General features: G+C 35.4%; 3 protein-coding genes across 3 annotated transcripts; 2 read left to right on the forward strand and 1 right to left on the reverse strand.

The window, feature by feature from the left end:
* On the forward strand, window positions 4,309-8,550 carry LOC109232923 (elongation factor 2). Its single transcript, XM_019398616.1, has 3 exons — window positions 4,309-4,395; window positions 5,457-5,592; window positions 5,878-8,550. The coding sequence occupies exons 2-3, from the start codon at window positions 5,502-5,504 to the stop codon at window positions 8,316-8,318; spliced, it is 2,532 nt and encodes an 843-aa protein (XP_019254161.1). The 5' UTR covers window positions 4,309-4,395; window positions 5,457-5,501; the 3' UTR covers window positions 8,319-8,550.
* LOC109233543 (E3 ubiquitin-protein ligase ATL23-like) lies at window positions 9,657-11,121 on the forward strand. Its single transcript, XM_019399430.1, has 2 exons — window positions 9,657-9,780; window positions 10,769-11,121. The coding sequence occupies exons 1-2, from the start codon at window positions 9,657-9,659 to the stop codon at window positions 11,119-11,121; spliced, it is 477 nt and encodes a 158-aa protein (XP_019254975.1).
* On the reverse strand, window positions 11,720-18,120 carry LOC109232924 (mitochondrial substrate carrier family protein P). Its single transcript, XM_019398617.1, has 7 exons — window positions 17,363-18,120; window positions 16,595-16,680; window positions 16,311-16,518; window positions 15,378-15,504; window positions 14,260-14,444; window positions 13,376-13,504; window positions 11,720-12,163 (listed from the first exon to the last, which is right to left on the reverse strand). Exons 1-7 carry the CDS (start codon window positions 17,564-17,566, stop codon window positions 12,062-12,064), a joined length of 1,041 nt encoding a protein of 346 aa, XP_019254162.1. The 5' UTR covers window positions 17,567-18,120; the 3' UTR covers window positions 11,720-12,061.

Here is a 20,636-nt window from a genome sequence, read left to right on the forward strand (position 1 = left end):
ACTTTAAGTTTGACCAAGATTTTTACTATTTTATCCTTAAAATATTCCGTTTTAGAACAAAACTCCTGCATCGATACTCACTGCCTCAAGTATTTTTTCAACCTAATCCCCCCCCCCCCACACACACACACACNNCCCCCCCCGCGCCTCCTCTTCAATTCTGCAATTCTCGTTGACTATTTAAGATAAGCAAATTCTCTATTCATTTGCATATTTATATCTATGTGATTGTGTATTAATCTTTGAACTGTATGTAATAAATGATGACATGTCTATTTTTGGTGTATTGCTTTCTAAGTGTTGTGGCGATGAAGACAATGTTTGTTTCTCTTCAAATATTTTGTCCTATTTAGGTTTATTTTTTATTAAGAACTTTTGTCAATTTATTAATTATTATAACCTATGATTATATGCTTATCATAAAATAAACTACGTTAATAGTAAAATTTATCTTATCTAAGCACAATTGTATTTAAAATAAAATGACAAATAGAATATTTTGTATTTGAATCGATCTGGAATCTAAAATTTTAAAGAAATTACGCCCTTATAAGTGAAGTTCTAAGGTTATTTAAGTCAATTTAACAGAAAAAGAGCTTACAAGCACTTTTTTATCAAATACTACAGCAACTTACTATCAATTTCAGCACTTGTACCCAAACACGTAACTACTTATTTTTTAAAACGGTTTCAGCATTTAAAAGTGCTTTTCAGCACCTAATGCTTATCAGTTACTTCAAATCAGCTAATCCAAACGGGCTCTATATTGTTTTTGCTTATCCATCATACCGGTCGACCCTTTAAAAGTTGAGTCTCCAAACTGAAGATTAAGGGTAATAATCTATTTTCTTATTGTTACAACGAGTCACACACTAATGCTATTCTCCAAACTTCCAATCTCTCATTAACACCGGCTCGTGACTCATCAATCAGAACTATGTCATCAGCGAATAGCATGCACCATGGCACCTCCCCTTGAATATGGTTTGTTATCGCATCCATTACCAGGGCAAATAAGAATGGACTGAGCGCAGAGCCTTGTTACAAGTTGAGTAAAAGTGTTTTCCAATAGATTTCTTTGCAGTAACAGTTTTCTAGACAAAAGCACTTTTGTTGTATTTCAAACAAAAGTTTGTTTTAAAAGGAAAATTTTATTTTGTGTCTCATACAACTTACGCTAGTTGTATGAGGCAACTTTTTGTCTCACAGTTTTGTGGACCCAGAATTCTGTGGACCCAGCAGTGTAAGATTGGGGTCCACAATTTTGTGAGACAAAAAAAAGCCTTATACAACTAGTGTCAATTGTATGAGACACAAAATAAAACTTCTCGTTTTAAAAGAAGTGGCTATTTTTAATCCCCAAAAGAAATATTCTTAGAGAAAAATTATTCACACATACACCCACAAATTATCAAAAGGATAAAAAGGCTCAATAGATTTGTTGAGAAACAATGAAACATGCAGAGTTAAGCAAGAAGTCCGTACGTGAAAAGTTAATTTATTTTTACTCTTCAAAAATAAATTTCACAATAAATAAGATTTTCATTTTATTTTTCTAATATTTTAGGTCTTTGAATTCAATTAAAGTTTTGCTTATTAAATATTTCTTTGTTTTAGCTACGTAGGAAATCGTAACAATTAGAACTCTAAAATCAATTAAGATTTCACCTTATATAATTCCTTTCTTATTTTACCAACTTTCATATCCTTTAAAATAAATAACTTAAGCTGCAATCATATTTAAAAAATTATAATTGAAATTAATCTTTTAAATTTTAAATAAACTAATTTATCTCGAATTCCAAATAGCAATGAATTGGCACTTTGTCTTCTTGTAATTTTAAAAAATTGACACGATACACACATGCAACACACATATACTAAAGCTAGTTTTACATATAAGCATTTGAGCGGCTATAAAGATTTTTGTTTATCGAGAGTTCAAGTCTCTCTTTTTCGTACCTTCGAGATAGATAGATTAATCGGATCTTTACACAAATAACCGTATGAATTTATTATTTATTTTAGTCGCTATACATATATTATATACTGATTATACATAATTATACATATATTGTATATATATTATACAACTACCAACTATTTTTAATTTAAGTGGTTTGATGGATGGCTATTTACGTTAGTTAAGGAATTTTTACATTCCTATGCCATATAGTAAACTATATTACCCTCCATGCTTAACTTTTAATATAATTACCTTTTATATACCTAATTACCATTTATGTACATTTTAGGGATTTTAATGGTATTAATTAGTCTCCTAATTTAACTCTACCGTATATTCCCACTCCCCCCAAGTTTCTCTCTCCAAATCCCACCCCTTCACCCACGTATCAAACCACACCCCACGATTTCCTCTTCAATCACCCACTATTTCCTCTTATAAAACAAGCGAAAGTCTGTAACCCCTCCACCATTGACAACCATTGAAAAGCTTTGAAGCTTTGAATTCGAATTTGGGTTTTCAAAAGACATTGTTTGTTTGGATTGAATGTTGTTGCAAAGAATTGAGAATTCTCTCTACGTCTCTCTCTATCTCTCAACCCCAAATTTCAGTAATATAAAGCAAAGGAAAAGAGAGCAGCAAATTCCACCATTGGCAGCCATTAAAAAGCTTTGAAGCTTTGACTTCGAATTTGGATTTTCAAAAATCATTATTTGTTCGGATTGAGTATTGTTGCAAATAATTGGGAATATGGTTTGGAGTTTATATCTCAATTTTGAGGGGTTTTGGTGAAGATTAGACTTGGTTTTGGCTGAATTTCAGATTGAAACTCGAAGAAGAAGAAGAAGACATGACGTACATTATATTGCAGAAATTATAGAAAAATTATATCCTGTTGTTTATTTATTTTTCTTTTATTCATTTAACTATTGTGTGAAAGTTGAACAATATTGTATAAAAATTATATTTAAGTTGTATGATATTGTAGCTGTATATAACTGAGTAGAAATAATGTACGAAAATTATAGATAAGTTGTATAATATATAACTAGTTATATGAAATTTGTTTTTACTATGTATAAATCAGATACAAGTTATACAAAAGACATATTATATAAAATTTGTATTTAAGTTGTATGTTATTGTAGTTGTATATAACCCGGTAGAAATAACGTATGAAAGTTGTAGATAAGTTGTATAATATATAATTAGTTGTATGAAATTTATTTCTACTATGTATAAGTCAGATACAAAATATACAAAAGACATATTGTATAAAATTTGTATAAAAATTATATTTAAGTTGTATGATATTGTAGTTGTATTTAACTGGGCAGAAATAATGTATGAAAGATGTAGATAAGTTGTAGATAAGTTGTATAATATATAATTAGTTGTATAAAATTTGTTTTTACTATGTATAAAGCAGATACAAAATATACAAAAGACATATTGCATAAAATTTGTATAAAACAACTTATCTATCGAATAAAATAACATATTTTGCTCGATGAGTCCCATAGAGTGATAGAGATGCAAAAAAGATTGTAGTATAAGGCGTATACGTTCAATTAAGTTATTTTTTAGACTCTACAATTTAGTATAGAAGTCATAAGCTTGGTATATATCTACCAGAGAAGATGGAATGGTAGCGCAGCGTCGCTCTATGTAAAAGTTTTTGTAGTGGAGGCAAGGGCATTGTTTTGTGAATCTATGAGGTGTCAATTAGAAGAAAATCTCTTTTTTTTTTGTTCAATTTGAAAAATATATCTTGGTATTAGCCTTGTATTTTTTTGAAAAGACGGTAGCTGTCTTTTAGTTTGGAGAAAAATCAATTGGATTAAGAGATTCGAAAAGCCAGGCTAACGACGATGACCTTTCTATGAGTTTTGCTAAATAAGTATGACTGGGGCTCTTTCTAATTCCAATTAGAAAAATAAAAAAGCAGAGACAAGCCACCCGTTTGAAGTGGCGTAGGCTTATGAATTATGATGTAAAGGAAAAAAGGAAAAGGGTGTAACTAAATCCCTTAATTGAAGACACTAATAATGGATTGGAAGCCTTTTAAGGTAGAATGTATACATTTTGTAAACAAAACTTGTGTAGGTAAAGTAATTTACTAAACATGAACATTTAGGGTAATATAGTTTACTATATGTCATATGAATGTAAAAATCTCTTATGTTAATTCTTCTAGATTAGTATGAGTCTTCTCTTGCTTGGACCACGGGCCAATCAAAAAGTTCAGATGGACCAACTAAAGGCCCATTCCAGATAGTAACGGGCCCAAAAAGCTGGCTCTAAATCAGCCGCGGCCCATAAAGACAGGGTATATACCATCGCACAATGCGAAACCTCAGCTTATCATAGCGGCAGAATTGTAAGGTCTCACAATCACAATAGTCGCCGCCTACTTCTCTCTATACTCAGTAAGACCCTACTCTCTCTCTCTCTGTCTGACTAAGATTTATACAATTCTTTCCGATTCTCAATTTTTTTCACGATTATTGTTTGATCTGTGTTGCGATTTCGCTATTCTCTGGTAAATTCACTATCTGTATTGAATTATCTTTATGAATCTTATTGTAGTGCTTTTGATAGGTTGATATATCTAGATCTAGCTCAGATCTGCTGTTTATTTGCAGTTCTGTTCGTGTTGTTTTTCATATGTTGCTTTTATTTTTACGTTCGTAAGTTGGAAGCTTATGGATTCATTCGTTTTAGGATGTGTAATCTGTTTGATGTTTGATTTGGTATTGAGTTCATTTAATACTATGGAAGTTCTCTTTTTTCTCGGATAAACTCGTGATAGAGTTTTTTTATTTCTGATAATTTCCTGATATATGTATGTGTGTGTGTACATACATGTTTATATGTGTGTCTGTGTATATACATATATATGTCTGTGTTTGTGTTAAAATTGAGTTTTTTCGATTATTGATGATATCTGTTATGGAGATATATGCTATAAGACTGTGTAGCTAGTTTGCGTATTTTGCAAGCATGATGGACTACTAGTGGTTGTATTTGAGCAAAAACGTGAATAATAGACAGTCTGTTTCTGCTCTGTGTGGTTTTATAGGTTTCATGCAAATATGAATTGTTATTTTTGTTCTGTATGTATCTTGCCAATTAGCTTTTTATGTTGTTTTGATGACTCTGATGCATGGAGCTGTCTTTTAGTGGATTGGTGTTTTTTACAGTGTAACCATTTATTTTTAATTTTCTGAGTATACATATAATTGAACTTGAATTTTCAGTCTACTACCATCTGAATTTGTCTGTTTGTATTCTACCTAATAATAATTTTGTAACCTTCATGCATATGAGATGTGTTAGTTCTACCTGTTGTTCTGTTTGGATCTTTTCGATTAGATTGCTGTTTTATAGTTGGTGGTTTAGCCACATGGATCTTATTTTTGGAGTAATAAACTATGTTTTGGTGGATCTTTTTGGTTAGTCTAATTTGTGTTGTGGTTTCTAATGTCAGGAACATAAATAATTCTGTAGCTGTTACAGTTAACAAGTATTCAAGATGGTGAAGTTCACAGCTGAAGAGCTTAGAAACATTATGGACTACAAGCATAACATTCGTAATATGTCTGTTATTGCTCATGTGGACCATGGTAAGCAACTGAAATAATTCTGACGATGTTGCTTAATTATAGTTTTTCTTGAGAATTTTTTTGTTCACGTCTAATAAGAGAAACATTATCGCGCAGTGATCACCTGGAGTTAATCTTGACATTAACATCATACTATTATATATTTTTGGGTAGTACAGTTTTGCTTAATGTTATTTCATTAGTTTTCTTCTCCAGTTTTCCTTTCCGTCCATAGAACAGATTCTAGGTATTGGTAATAGCATACCATCTCCGGTTCTAATTACCTGATTATCTTTGATCTGATAGGAAAATCTACCCTTACCGATTCTCTGGTGGCGGCTGCTGGTATTATCGCTCAGGAAGTCGCAGGTGATGTCAGAATGACAGATACACGTGCAGATGAAGCTGAGCGTGGTATCACCATCAAGTCCACTGGTATTTCACTATATTATCAGATGACTGATGAATCCTTGAAGAACTTCAAGGGAGAGAGAAATGGGAACGAGTACCTCATCAACCTCATTGATTCACCTGGGCACGTTGACTTCTCATCTGAAGTGACTGCTGCCCTCCGTATTACTGATGGTGCACTTGTTGTGGTTGACTGTGTAGAAGGTGTCTGTGTCCAGACAGAGACTGTGCTCCGTCAGGCCCTCGGTGAAAGGATTCGTCCTGTCTTGACAGTTAACAAGATGGACAGGTGTTTCCTTGAGCTTCAGGTTGACGGAGAGGAGGCTTATCAGACATTTTCCAGGGTTATTGAGAATGCTAATGTTATCATGGCTACATATGAGGATCCCCTTCTCGGTGATGTCCAGGTCTATCCCGAGAAAGGTACTGTTGCTTTCTCTGCTGGATTGCACGGGTGGGCTTTCACTCTCACCAACTTTGCCAAGATGTATGCTTCCAAGTTTGGAGTTGACGAGTCTAAGATGATGGAAAGGCTGTGGGGTGAGAACTTCTTTGACCCTGCCACCAAAAAGTGGACCACCAAAAACACCGGGTCTGCTACATGCAAGCGTGGGTTTGTTCAATTCTGTTATGAGCCAATCAAGCAGATTATTAACACTTGCATGAATGATCAAAAAGATAAGCTCTGGCCAATGTTGCAGAAGCTTGGTGTAACCATGAAATCTGAGGAGAAAGAGTTGATGGGCAAGGCACTGATGAAGCGTGTGATGCAGACCTGGCTTCCTGCAAGTACTGCTCTTCTGGAGATGATGATCTTTCATCTACCATCTCCTTCCACAGCTCAAAGATACCGTGTGGAAAACTTGTACGAGGGACCTCTTGATGATCAATATGCCAATGCCATCAGGAACTGTGACCCAGAAGGGCCACTTATGCTTTATGTATCCAAAATGATTCCAGCATCGGACAAGGGTAGATTCTTTGCTTTTGGTCGTGTGTTTGCTGGTAAGGTTTGTACTGGTATGAAGGTCAGAATCATGGGTCCCAACTATGTACCTGGTGAAAAGAAGGATTTGTATGTTAAGAATGTGCAGAGAACTGTTATTTGGATGGGTAAGAAGCAAGAAACAGTTGAGGATGTCCCTTGTGGTAACACTGTTGCCATGGTCGGTCTGGATCAATTTATTACCAAGAATGCAACATTGACCAATGAGAAGGAAGTCGAGGCCCATCCAATCAGGGCAATGAAGTTTTCTGTCTCACCAGTTGTGCGTGTTGCTGTTCAGTGCAAGCTTGCATCTGACCTTCCCAAGCTTGTTGAAGGGTTGAAGCGTCTGGCTAAGTCTGATCCTATGGTTCTTTGTTCTATTGAAGAGTCTGGAGAGCATATCATTGCTGGTGCTGGAGAACTCCACCTTGAGATCTGCTTGAAGGACTTGCAGGATGATTTCATGGGCGGTGCTGAGATTATAGTGTCTGATCCTGTTGTGTCCTTCCGTGAGACTGTACTTGAGAAGTCTTGTCGGACTGTGATGAGCAAGTCTCCTAACAAGCATAACCGTTTGTACATGGAAGCTAGACCCCTGGAGGAAGGGCTTGCTGAGGCTATTGACGATGGACGCATTGGCCCTAGGGATGATCCCAAAGTTCGTTCCAAGATCTTGTCTGAGGAGTTTGGTTGGGACAAGGATCTTGCAAAGAAAATTTGGTGCTTTGGTCCAGAGACAACTGGTCCCAACATGGTGGTAGATATGTGTAAGGGAGTTCAGTACCTGAATGAAATTAAGGATTCTGTTGTTGCTGGTTTCCAGTGGGCTTCCAAGGAAGGTGCATTGGCTGAAGAGAACATGAGAGGTATTTGCTTTGAAGTCTGTGATGTTGTTCTGCATGCTGATGCTATTCACAGGGGTGGTGGCCAAGTTATTCCCACTGCTAGGAGGGTTATCTATGCTTCTCAGCTTACCGCCAAGCCCCGCCTGTTGGAGCCGGTTTACCTTGTGGAGATTCAGGCTCCAGAGCAAGCCCTTGGTGGCATTTATGGTGTTCTGAACCAGAAGCGTGGACATGTGTTCGAGGAGATGCAGAGGCCCGGGACCCCTCTATACAACATCAAGGCATACCTTCCTGTCATTGAGTCTTTTGGATTCTCAGGTACATTGAGGGCAGCTACTTCTGGTCAAGCTTTCCCACAATGTGTGTTCGATCATTGGGACATGATGTCATCCGATCCATTGGATGCTGGTACACAAGCTCATCAACTCGTCCTTGATATCCGCAAGAGGAAGGGTTTGAAGCAGGCAGTGACTCCTCTGTCTGAGTTTGAGGACAAGCTGTAAGCATGCAGATGGTTCAGCTTGGCGGGGGTGGTTTTGATGGAAACATGCTTAGTTCGGATCTGCATAAGTTTTGTTTTACATTTATCTATGTTTTGGCGTACTTCTTACCATTTTAATGTAGGAGTTTATATCGTAAGTCAGCTATTGCAGAACTTATTTGTCATCTAAATGTACGAGAATGTTGCTGTGATTTTGTTTTTGAATGTCTTAGTTTTTGCTCATTGTTTTTGTTGCTTCGGTGGATCTCCCCTCCCCTGCTAATCTTTCTGACTCTTCATGTGTCATTTCATGGAATGTTAGTGGAACTGTTTCCATTTGTTTGTTTACCCTGAATTAGCCCCAGGACTGAGTTTTTCGTATAATGATTACTTAAATGATACTTTTTGGAGGTAGTATGATGAGCATGTTATAGTAATTTTGCAAAGAAAACAGAGGCTATTTTTGGATGGAGGTCTACTGATATAGTAATATCTTTATTTCGCTTCTGTTATCTTCCTCTGAGACAGGGTGACTTATTTCTTAGCTTCCGAGGATAGCAACACCTTGAATGATATCCTATAATCCAAAATGCTGTTTAGAGTTCTCAACCTTTTCCAGTTGTAACTGGCAACCTTGAGTGATAGTTGTAGCTTGCTGGCTGGTTAAACGTGCATATGCAGCTATAGAATTATGTAGAAGCTAAACAAGTTTGCCGTTTCCCACAAGCTCTTCCTTCCAGCTCTCAACCTGTTGCTCTACTAGCTAACTGTAGTTTCTTCTACGGTTCTAGGGAAGCTCTAGTTTATTTAGTAAGAATTCAAATTCTTAAGTCCTACATAAGGTTTCCTATAAGGTATATCCCACAGCAAGTTGGATTTGAAGCAGAGAAGCTTCTCTTTATTGGTTGCTGAATTGCAAGAAACGCTTTGAATGATGACATAATTTCTTGATAAAAAATATGAAAACATATTCTAATATCTGAAACAGCGAGCTTTTCAATCAGAGAATGAGAGAAGTCTATGTCCAGGATGAGACCTTCCAACTTGACCAACTGTCCCAAAAATGGAATATCTTTTAAAAAATTGTCCAAAAAGGGAAAATCTTCATCCATCTACCCTAAGTTACAGAGTATCAACTAGTGGTGGCATTGTCGAATCCTTCATAGACAATCTGGACGATGTTTTAGACTGCAAAGCTGATATGAGAGTTTCAATCAGGGGACAAATTGAAGTCCTTATTACATTGTAGTCTTAAAAGCTTTATCTTACTGAGGAATTTGTTGCCGAATCTATGATATGGAGGAGATAGTGTTCGGAGCTTAGGGATATTTCTTTGTGTGCTGTATATTTGGCCTAGAAGATGGAGTGGATTCTGAATTCACTTCAAATTCAACTCAGCCCCTTTTGGAACTGCGCATTAGGCAAGATCATTCAGGAGGTTAAACTTATTAATCAAGAAGGCAGGAAGATAATTCCAGATGAAGGTAATGAGCTTCCCAAATCAATCAAGTAGAATCATGTTAACTAGTCGATTACACGAGTTTGGCTTTGCAAGCTAAACCCTGATATTCCTTCAGAGTTGGTTTAAGTGGAAAGAGAGATAGCAGAAACAAGTCAAGGACTTCCTCTATTTGTTCTTTTGATATATAGCTGGACTTCCTCCATCTCCTTTTAACCGTCGCTTTAGCTCAAAATATTTGTGCCAAAATAATTGTCACTTTAAGAATTCAAGATTAAATTTGTTAATTGTTTTTAACTATAACCCTTAATATTGAAGAAGTGTAGTTCTTTTTAATACCACTCAATTCTAAAAAAAGCATTTAATAGGGGTAATTTAGCAAACTATACCTTATTATTATTGTTTTCCTAATGGATATGAACAGAGCTAACACGACAATTAAAATGGGACGGACAAAGTATCTTCTTAAATTGTTAGACTTAGGGTACATCTTATGTAGATGATTTCCCCAATGAAATGGTGTGATGCTGATTCATCTGAAGTACTTATTCCTTACTGGTGCAATTGATTCAATTTCGTCCTCCCTAGACAAACTTTTACTGCTATTTTAAACTTGGTGTCCAAAATATTTCTTTTGCAAATATTTCCTCACCTCGTAAAAAACAAATAGTTTCAAACACTATTCTTTGGCAATAATACTGCTATTGGTAATACTAGCAACAACCACTTTTGTCCTCTTTCTATTTTGTCTTCCATTTTCCCAATACTGCAGCCGTTATACCTCGTAATTCAAGAAAAAGACACATCTAGGCCACTTCATCAAGAACCAAGTGCCAACACAATTCTGATCAAACAACACTCTAAATTCTGAGAGCCCTTTTACAAATTTAAACAAAATCTTGGAATTCACTCCACCATTTCCCTTTTAAAAAAAATGCCTGTCTCTTTGTACCTACTGTTTTGTTTGCCTTTCGTCTTCATGGTTATCCTCTTCTTCTTCTACTTCTACGTAGTTTCAAGAACAACGAGTGGTGACCACCCTTCTCGGCCTGTGAAATCCGCCCGAAAAGGAGGACTTTCTGATGTGCAGCTTGAAAAACTCCCTAAGATCACTGGAAAAGATTTGAGTTGTGGCAATGATTGTGCTATTTGCTTGGATGTGATTGAAAACGAGGAACTTGCTAGGTTGGTTCCTGGTTGCAACCATGGATTCCACCTCGAATGTCTTGATCTTTGGCTGTCCAGGCAGCCATTTTGTCCTGTTTGTAGACACAAGCTTCAGCCTGAGTTGTTCAGTCAGGATGGAAGTAATTCGGTGCTTGTGCTGGTGGAAGCTAGCAGTATAGTTGAGGTGCGCACTAGTTGACTTTGACACCACCGTTGTAGAAAAATACCGAATTTATCTTTGGTTGCAAAATGACTTCTTTTATGCTTAGTGGTTTTAGTGAGATTGCAGTAGAGATTGTAGGTGGATAAATTCTGAAAATAGGATGATTAAGGTTATGTGAGATTTGACCAAATCCTTATTTAGCTTTCTACTTAATGTTTTTCAAGAATCTGTCTTCCAATTATCAGTGGAAGCCTAGTCTTTAAGTTTCTATCTAGAGACATTCTTGGTTAAAAGATGATGTTTAATTCTTTTTACTTGGTCAAACAAAACTACAATCAAAGTTTATCTTAACAACATATAAAAAAGATGTTTGATGAGACAATGGGTAAGGCATCTGACTATCTATCCTATCATTCAATAAATGCAACTCCCTCCCTCTCAAATTGACTATCCTAAGTTGAATTTGATAGTCAAATTACTAAATTTGTCCATGATAAGTAAGATTCAAATTATGAGGTCTGTCTATTCACTTTTAATGTAACTTACCTTTTGGAACTTAAATATGACTTCAACGTATTTATATCATATTTTAACAGGGTTTATAATTGTATTCTTAAATTTGAAGAGATGATCCAGCTCAAATATAACACAAATGATTGGGAGTATAATATGTCAAACAATGTCAATGTATAATAGGACTAAACTGTGCAGAGTATAAGACTTTTACATCAGGAATTAAATTGCACTGGTTAGAAGGAAGATGGAGAAAGAGACACGACTAGTAAAGTGATGTCTTTAAGTAAATTTTCTGTAGGTAAGACGGCGTGCGATAGACCAAATAGCCTGACCATTCTTTGGACCAGCGCATAGCTAGAACTTTGTGCACCGGCCGCCTTTTTTGTTTTGCGTTGGTAATCAAGACTATCAAATCTTTTATGCAGAATTATGTGAGTTGTTGTCACCATTTGGGGTGCATTTATGCAGCAGCTATGGATTTTGATTTTTGCCGGGGAGGAATATGAAGGCATGCCTTCATTGTGTCATATGCTGTGAAACCAATTGCCACTGAGGGAACAATCTGCCAACAAAACAAAAAGACATTTTTAATGAGTTACTGAGAATTCTAGCAACCCAAAATATGGTACATCACTAACTAATTATTAAACAGTGGATCCGATCCGTCTTGGAATGATAACTTGCAGTATATTCTTTGTCAAATGCTAAGACATGATTCCTCTATTTGCTAAATAGTAAAACACCTATAAATGCAACAAGAACAAATCAAAATTTAGAAATGGTAGGAATTTGGGTCGTGTTAGGAAGTGCATAACACGACTTCTCTCCAGAACATACAGCAGAAAAAGCTTCTCCTAGACAATTTTTTCGTGATTTTTCGTGGTCTGGAAGCGGATTAAGGTAATTCAGAATACGACAGCAAAAAGAACGGTGATGAAAACTGGTATATTAAGGGAAAAGGAAGGAGAAGAGGATAGTTTTCATTTGGAGAGTGGTGAAATGACAGGGATAGTTAATTTATTAAGTCATCCAGAAGCGATAATCTTTTCAAAAAGACTCGTTAAATGTGATATTTTACATAACACAAAATCTCATATCTCAGTGTCTCTATACTCTTTGAGATCAAGTATAAATGGCTGACTGACTTTGTTTTTTCCAAACGGCATGGAAATTTTATCCTGTATATTGTATAAATGAACAAAATGATACCACACAATTAGCAATGGTAATTTGGGGATTCTAACAATTTATTCACAAGTTTATTTTGTTTCTGAACCCCACTAAATTGACCTGAAAGGCAACACCCTTATGATTTTTCCAATAAATAGTAGGGCAATCTGCATCATGCCCTGATTCAATCAACAAAGTAATAAAGGTAAAAACAGTAGCAAAATTCAAAAATAAGAGATACTTTGTCTACTTTTCCCTATCAGAAATGTCACTTTTATTATCAACTTTAGGATATCCTTTCAGTGAACGTTCAATAAGTACTTCTCAAAGCACTGTAGTCGGACAAGCTTTGTGTTTTAGTCACAGGATTATTGCTTTTGCTTTGTCGGTCATTCACATTTATCTTTTTTTGTTTCTGAAGTTAAGCAGCATTCAAGGTCCAAAAAGTATTTCCATTAAAGTTTAACGCAATTCCCAAATGAAGTCTGTGCCAAAATGTGAGATATATTAGCATTCAAGATAGGGTAAACTAGAAATTCTTTAAAGAACAAGTTAAAAATTGCAGTTATAGCGAAAAAGGCTACTACAGAAACGAACTTATTACCTTCATATAGTTAACACTGAGACCTGCAAATAATTGTCTCCAACCTTGATTACGAACAATGTAAGAAAGGCCATCAAGTGTGTTCTTATATCTGGCTCTCCCCTGCATTGAAGGTTGCAGATGCTCTACCTGAAAAAAACAAACATTTTGCTTAGTTTATTGATTCATATGCACAAGTACATGCGCAAAAGCTATGTTGCTTACACTCTTCAAAAATGTCACCGGGTAAGTATTTTTGGAGGATCTGACGGGGGTGCGGCCGTATTTTTGGAGTCATAGCAACATAGCTTAAAAGAGTGCAAAAACTTAACTACGTTTATATGTGGAAGTGCTGGTGCACAATATTGACTAATACCTCAATTTCATTTTATGTGACACTATTTTTCTTCTAGTCTGTTCTGGAAAGAATATTGCTATTTTATATTTAGAAACAATTTAAATTTAAACTTTCTATTTTACCCTTACTGTTACTGACATTATTTTATAGCCACACAAATGTTAAAGCATGTATAAGACTACAAGCTCCAAAATTTTCTTTCTTAAACTTTGTGCCCAGTCAAAAAGTTCACATGACATGAAACTATGGGAGTATTATTCAGTGAGGCTGCCACTTGGGGTTTAGTACAAATGAACACAAGTTAATCACTCAAATTTCGGTGGAGTTCCAGAAGCACAGATGATGCACAGAGTTACTAGTTACTCTGCCCTGGATATAGAATGGACATGAATTCAAAGTACAAGAAACTTTTTGAGGGCATAGGGTCTGACAGACCAGAATATCTGCACCAATACTTGTCTAATACAAGCACTAATTCAATCAACAGAAGATGTATAGAGGTTACATTGAGCTATATTGGCACGTGAGAGTGCGTAATGGGTGATACCTGCATCTGCCTCCTAACCACGTCCAATGGATATGTAAATGTCTGACCCAATAAACCAGCTATAGCTCCACAAGAGAGACGCATCAAAATCGAGGTTTGTTGCTCTTCAGGAACATGCCTCTTTAACTCCTCGTAAACGTAAAACTTCAATCCAGCGTAAGGAAGAATACCAATAAGGGTGGGCCCTATTTAGAATATAGATCGAGTCATTTTGATCATCAACGATACTCATAAAGAATTAAAACCATAAACCATGAATGCAAAGGCCTAGACAATGCATGTACAGCCATGGACATCAAGCCACAAAAAAATTAAAAAATTGGGGAGGCTCAACAGATTTTAGTAATGAGAGATATTAATCTACATTTTCACAAAAAGAACAATTAAATTTACTCTTTTATAGAGATTGTCTCATTTCCTTATCTGGGTTGTTCATAGTTGAAAACATTTTACCTCACTTTTTCTATTTTCTTTACCTAGGATCCTCTTTTATTGTTATATGAAATCCCAAATTTATCAAACTATAGTCTTCATCTCTACTTTTGAGTCCACCTGTTTCGACCTATTAAAATTTTCACCTCATACCCAATCACTAAAATATTTTATAGGGGGATTAAACAAGTGACATGAAAAACATGTTCCATCAGTTTCAGAGTTTTTTCAACATTGCAGTAAAGAATAAAAAACTACAAAGTACGTGAAACACCATAAAACCCATAATTAATTGTTTGGAATTAGTAATACTTCATCAAAAAAAGAATGACCAGTTCTGGCATCAAATTCAAGTTCAACTTGAATATGCAATCTAAAATTTGGTGCCTATGGTTATTTGCCTATAGCACAACATGCTTCATGACTTAGATCCTAATGTTTTAAAGGTTTATGACCTAGTTAGAAGGGGAGCCTTGGCGTAACGGGTAAAGTTGCTGCCATGTGACCGCTTGCAGAAATGCAGGTTAAGGGTGCGTACAATATACCCTTTTGGTCCAGCCCTTCCCCGGACTCCGTACATAGCGGGAGCTTAGTGCACCGGCTGCCCTTTTATGACCCAGTTAATTGCGGATGAGTCAATTAGGGAGTAACAGTTCATTTTTCAATATGAAACAATAAATACTTACCTACACCTCGATAAAGACCACGGAGTCCTCCCTCCTTGTAGACAGACTCTAGGACATTTTTAATGCCACTATATTGAGGATGAGTTGGTCGAATGCCATTCCCCAAATTTCCCCTTGTGTCCTTGAACTAAAAAAAGATAAAAGGAAGAAGATGAACATGAGATGATAGCCATCCACACATTTTAATACCGTGAAAATAGATCGAGTATGCCAAGTTGCCAACACTCAAGAAGGATAAAATTCATCTGTTTGATCTAGTGAACCTACATGAGACTGAGAGTAAGAGAATATAGAACCATCCGTGAAGATCCTTAGTGCAAAGTATTTTTTTGAAGGTAACTCTGGCATATATAAGATACCACAGAATAACCAAATTGGAGCACAAAATCAGTGTCTTTCTTTTTAACCTAATTCTTGAATCAGTCAAAATGATTTTTGCGGTCTTTATCTCAAAACACAAGCTTAAGCAGCAAACTGATACCAGGATACAATTTTTACTGATTGATGTAGCAGATGTCTCCTAAATCGTGGAGTGTTTTTTCTTTTTGGGTGGGGATGGGGGGGGGGGTTGGGGGGGGGGGTGAGGGGGATTATTCCTCCATCATACATTAGTTTACATGAGTTTTTAATAAAGTAGGCAGCTTACCTACAATGGTCTACACATCTTAACGAAGTAACAAGGTATATTGTCATTTTGATGAAGTCAAAAAATCAGAAACAGCTTTTCATCCTACTAAAGCAAGGCTATTTGTAAGTGCTTTCAATCAGATCAATTTCCAACTTTGCCAAACGATGTTAATGAAAAAACTTCAATAGGAAAAGCGCAAAATATGCACAAAACTAGCTATTGCAAAATAGAAAAACTACCAAATACAATCAGATATTCACCAAGAAAAGGAAGAAAAACAAAAACAGTTTTAACAAATTAAGCACCTGATAAGCCAGTTTGGTACGGGCCAAATCAAGGGGATAGGTACATAAAACTGCAGTTCCTCCAGATGCTGAGCCAGCTAAAAGATCAACGACAGGTCCTGTTCCTAAGGCAGAGTAATTATTCAATATCCACCCTCGATACCGCTCATAGGTCATGTAATGAAGTGCAGCATATGGTACAATTCGAAGAACACTTGCTCCATTTCCTCTGCAATACATGGTGTCATGAATAAAAAAAATCCTTGACAACAAACTTTAGATTTTAAAATCAAATATACACTTACTTGTAGAATCCAATAACACCTTCATGCTTCAGAAGCTTCTTTAAAGATTGATAAACTCCAAGGGAATGAAATCCTTCAGTTCTTGTCTATAAAAATCAAGGAGAAGAGCGAGGGGGAGGAAGTTAGGATTGTCATAATGATTTAAAAGGGAATCAAAGGCATCAAATCACCAGATTAAGTTGCCACGTGCAGAATGGGAGAAAAGAACACACAATGAGCAGCTGGCAGGTGCATTCAGGTGGAAACACAAGAAGCTCAACTAAGGATAGAAAACAAACCAGAGAAGTTGATGAAACATAGATTGCAATTCAAAAAACAAACAAAACTAACGACATAGAGAAACTGCAAATAAAAACTCTCCTTAGAACATTCATGGAAGTAGACTAGTAGAGTGGGTGTTGTAACTGCTTTTCATTCATCCAATTCCAACTGACCCCTCTACCTTCACAAGGTAGGAGTAAGGTCTACGTATACACTACCCTTCCCATACCCCACTTGGGCGATTACACTGGGTTTGTTGTTGTTGTAATTCCAACTAACCCCCGATCAATGTCAACTTGTATATATTATTACTTATAAATACTCCAAGTAGACTATCTTCTCTAAGAATTAAATGCATAGAGCCTAGAGAACATCAAAAGAAAATGCCTAAGAAGCATAATATACAATGAAACAAAAGGCTTTCAGTTTGTGTAATCCATTATAAATTAGCACAAAAAGTGATTAGATTAAAACAAGGGAAGCTAGGTAGCACATCTCTTTGTTCACCTGTAAAAGTATTTTAACACGCTCCAACGGAGCAACAGCAGTTTTAGCAAATGCACCAGCAGCTCCTCCAGCAATAAGCTCCTTCACATATATAGGCAAACCATCAAAAACTGAAACCTCTCTATGAGCAGAAGAAGAAGAAGAACCATCAACAAGCCCTGCCACGTTTCTGGACAAAGTAGACCCTTGTGAAGATGAACCCATTTTTCAAAGTTACAATCTTTTTTAGAGCCTAAAAATCAAAACAACTTATACTATCCACCCTGTAGATTATAAAACTGCTTGTCCCACCTATCTCTTGGGATACAAAAAGGCAAAACTTTTTGCTCAAACAATGGCCTGAGAACACAACACCGTATGTTCACAAGCCTCCTATCTTTTTCTTCACCAATTACAAGTATCATCAAACAGATGCAAAAGTTAATTGAAATAAAAAGGCTAACAAGATCCAAAACTCAAATACTTCTTTCAATCAAAACAACCCCATTGGTCTATATCTTGCCCACATGAAATTGCATCAATCAAACCTCCCAAATCCAAGAACATCAAGAAATTAATCTGTGACCAATAACAAACCCAGATCGATAAAATTCAAGACAACCAATGAAATCAATAATACCCCTTTTTTTATATAAGCGATGTCCAAATGGATTTGGGTTTCCTCAGAAGATTCTTTTTTTTTGAAGTGACTTGTACCAAGATTTGTTGCCTCCCTATTTCTAGGAAGGCTGTGAATGGGAACGGGAATTTTGGGGAGTGGTCAAAGTCGGTATCCATTCATGCAAATAACGTGCCTGAGTTGGGCCCAACAATACCTATGACTTCCTCACAATAATAAAAGGTGGCAATATACTGCTATAATTATTTTCTTCAAAGTATTTTTTAAAAGATTAAATTTATATACATGGACATGTAATTTTTTTTATACATTATTACTATTTTTTAAATTATATAATATATTATTAAGTTATTTTCTGAATTACGGTATTAAACTTGTTATAAACAATTACTTTATTATAAACGAATACCTGTTCTAGTTGGCCATCCTAATATGATGATACAAAAAATAACTTAAATTTTTTTTAAATACGTGAGTAAACTGGTAAATAAGAAAAGTAAAAAAGGTCTGGATATTTGTAGTGGAATTTGAACTCCGCATGTGAGTAACCAATGAAAAAGTTATATTATCTGTCATATACTGCAACTCTAATTCCAAAAATAGTGTAAATTCAATTTGTACTTGAATAAAATTCGTCAATATGACAAAAGGCTAGAAGCGCTAATGAAACAAGCAAAGATCTATACCTCATTGAGTTCAACTTATCTTCTTACTTATAATATTGATATTATATTCTCCGTAACTAAAACTATTTTTTGTTATCTAACGAAGTACTTAATAAGAAATAGCATGGCTATCTAATTTGCAAATTATGTGCAGATAACACACATAAAAGTCTGGTTTGGAAGGACGATATTCCATATCAAACTTCTATTATATTGATTACCTCATTATACCTCTAGTAAATTGTTTCTACTTGATTTAGTTTTCTTCGGTGGGTGGCTCGACTATAAGGCCAATAAAGCAATGAGAAATTTTTACAAACCACAATTGTTTAGTGGTTATTAGCTAGTTATAGTTACCATTTACTATATTACTTCCTATAGCCGTGTTTTCAGATTTTTTAGAGTGTATTCGATGTATTTAAGTTACTGTATCTATGAATACAGTAACATTTCTCGGCGTAAAACAGGGGATTACAACTAGACAAATTATTGTATTCGACCGTATTCACAGCGTGAAACATGGGATTACAGCTAGACAGATATTGTATTTGACTGTATTCACGATATGTATTTGTGAATACAGTAACGTAAATAGCGCAATTCATGGTATATTCAGCTGTTTTTAAACGGAAAGTGAATCAATTAACATAATAGACTCCTAATATAACTCAAACTCAATTATAACACACAAATTTTGTATTTCCAGTTATAAAAAAGATTCCCAATCTAAAAACACCCCAAAAACATAGCAATCTTCAGAGAAATTATATAATTACATTGAATACAGTTAAATACATAAATATATATTGAATAAGTATAGCAGGTCATCTATAGTGCAAAAAACATATGAATAGATATTGCAGATACATTTGAATAAATAAATTATATTAATTAAAAAAAATATATGAATACATTCATGGAATATAGCGAGACAATGATTACAATAAAATACATGAAATATAGCGAGATACATAGAAATACAATGAAAAAAAAGACAATGAATACAATGAAATACATAGAATACAGCGAGATACATTGAAATACAATGAAAAAAAAGATAACAGACTCTTCAAGTTGCTCAGCCCCAAACTCCATCGTCTTTGTTCAAGAATAACCCTAATGTCGTCTCGTCGATAGCAGATTTCGAACCTCCATTGTCAGCCCCAATTTACCCTATAAAAATCATCGACCAAAATTGTACTGTGCAAATACTATAAAGATTGGTGGGGGGCCTGAGAATGGTCACATTTCACGAGGGACATTAGGGTATGGGCGGCCAATCAGAGCTCCGAATCAGAGGAACGGACCACCGATTTGATGGCTTTGAGAAGGCGGGGATCCACTTCCGGTGGAGTTGGTGGCTTTATCAATTTAACCCTACCACCACCATTTTTTTCTTTTTCTTCCTGCATTGCGGTTACCTATTTCATGGGTTATCTCCTCTGAATCCACTTTTGTTTTCCACGGTATTTGGAGATGAATACAACGTTGAGAGAGAGAGAGGGTGGAGAAAAATCTGAAAGAATGGGAGAGAAAAATAATACAAAGCGTATTTTATGGCTTAAGGGTAGGAGGTGACCATAAATAGATATTTGGCTATAAAAATCAAAAGGCAGCTATGGAATATAATTTTTTAAAAGGGTATTTATTTAAAATAAATAAGGTATCAACCTTTGCTACAGGAGGTAAAAATTCCTAAAGCAATCGCTCTGGGCCCTAACTTTTTGGGGGCCCTATTTTCTCCTTAAAGATGTATTGTATATGTATTGTTAAATAAAATATGTGTACACTTATATTTTTTTTTAAAAAAAAAATGGAGCGAAAGCACAACAACTTTAATGCGAGGATCGTTTTGTAATAATTAGAGAATGAAATAATTTTTAATGAATTGTTTCCTTATATGGGCAGGGTAGCTATTTTTTTTTGCCTCATTTATATCCTAACAACTAATATGGGCCCGCATTATTATTTATATATTTACCTTTTTTAT

Source organism: Nicotiana attenuata, chromosome 10, assembly GCF_001879085.1.
Source record: "Nicotiana attenuata strain UT chromosome 10, NIATTr2, whole genome shotgun sequence".
Lineage (NCBI taxonomy): Eukaryota > Viridiplantae > Streptophyta > Magnoliopsida > Solanales > Solanaceae > Nicotiana > Nicotiana attenuata.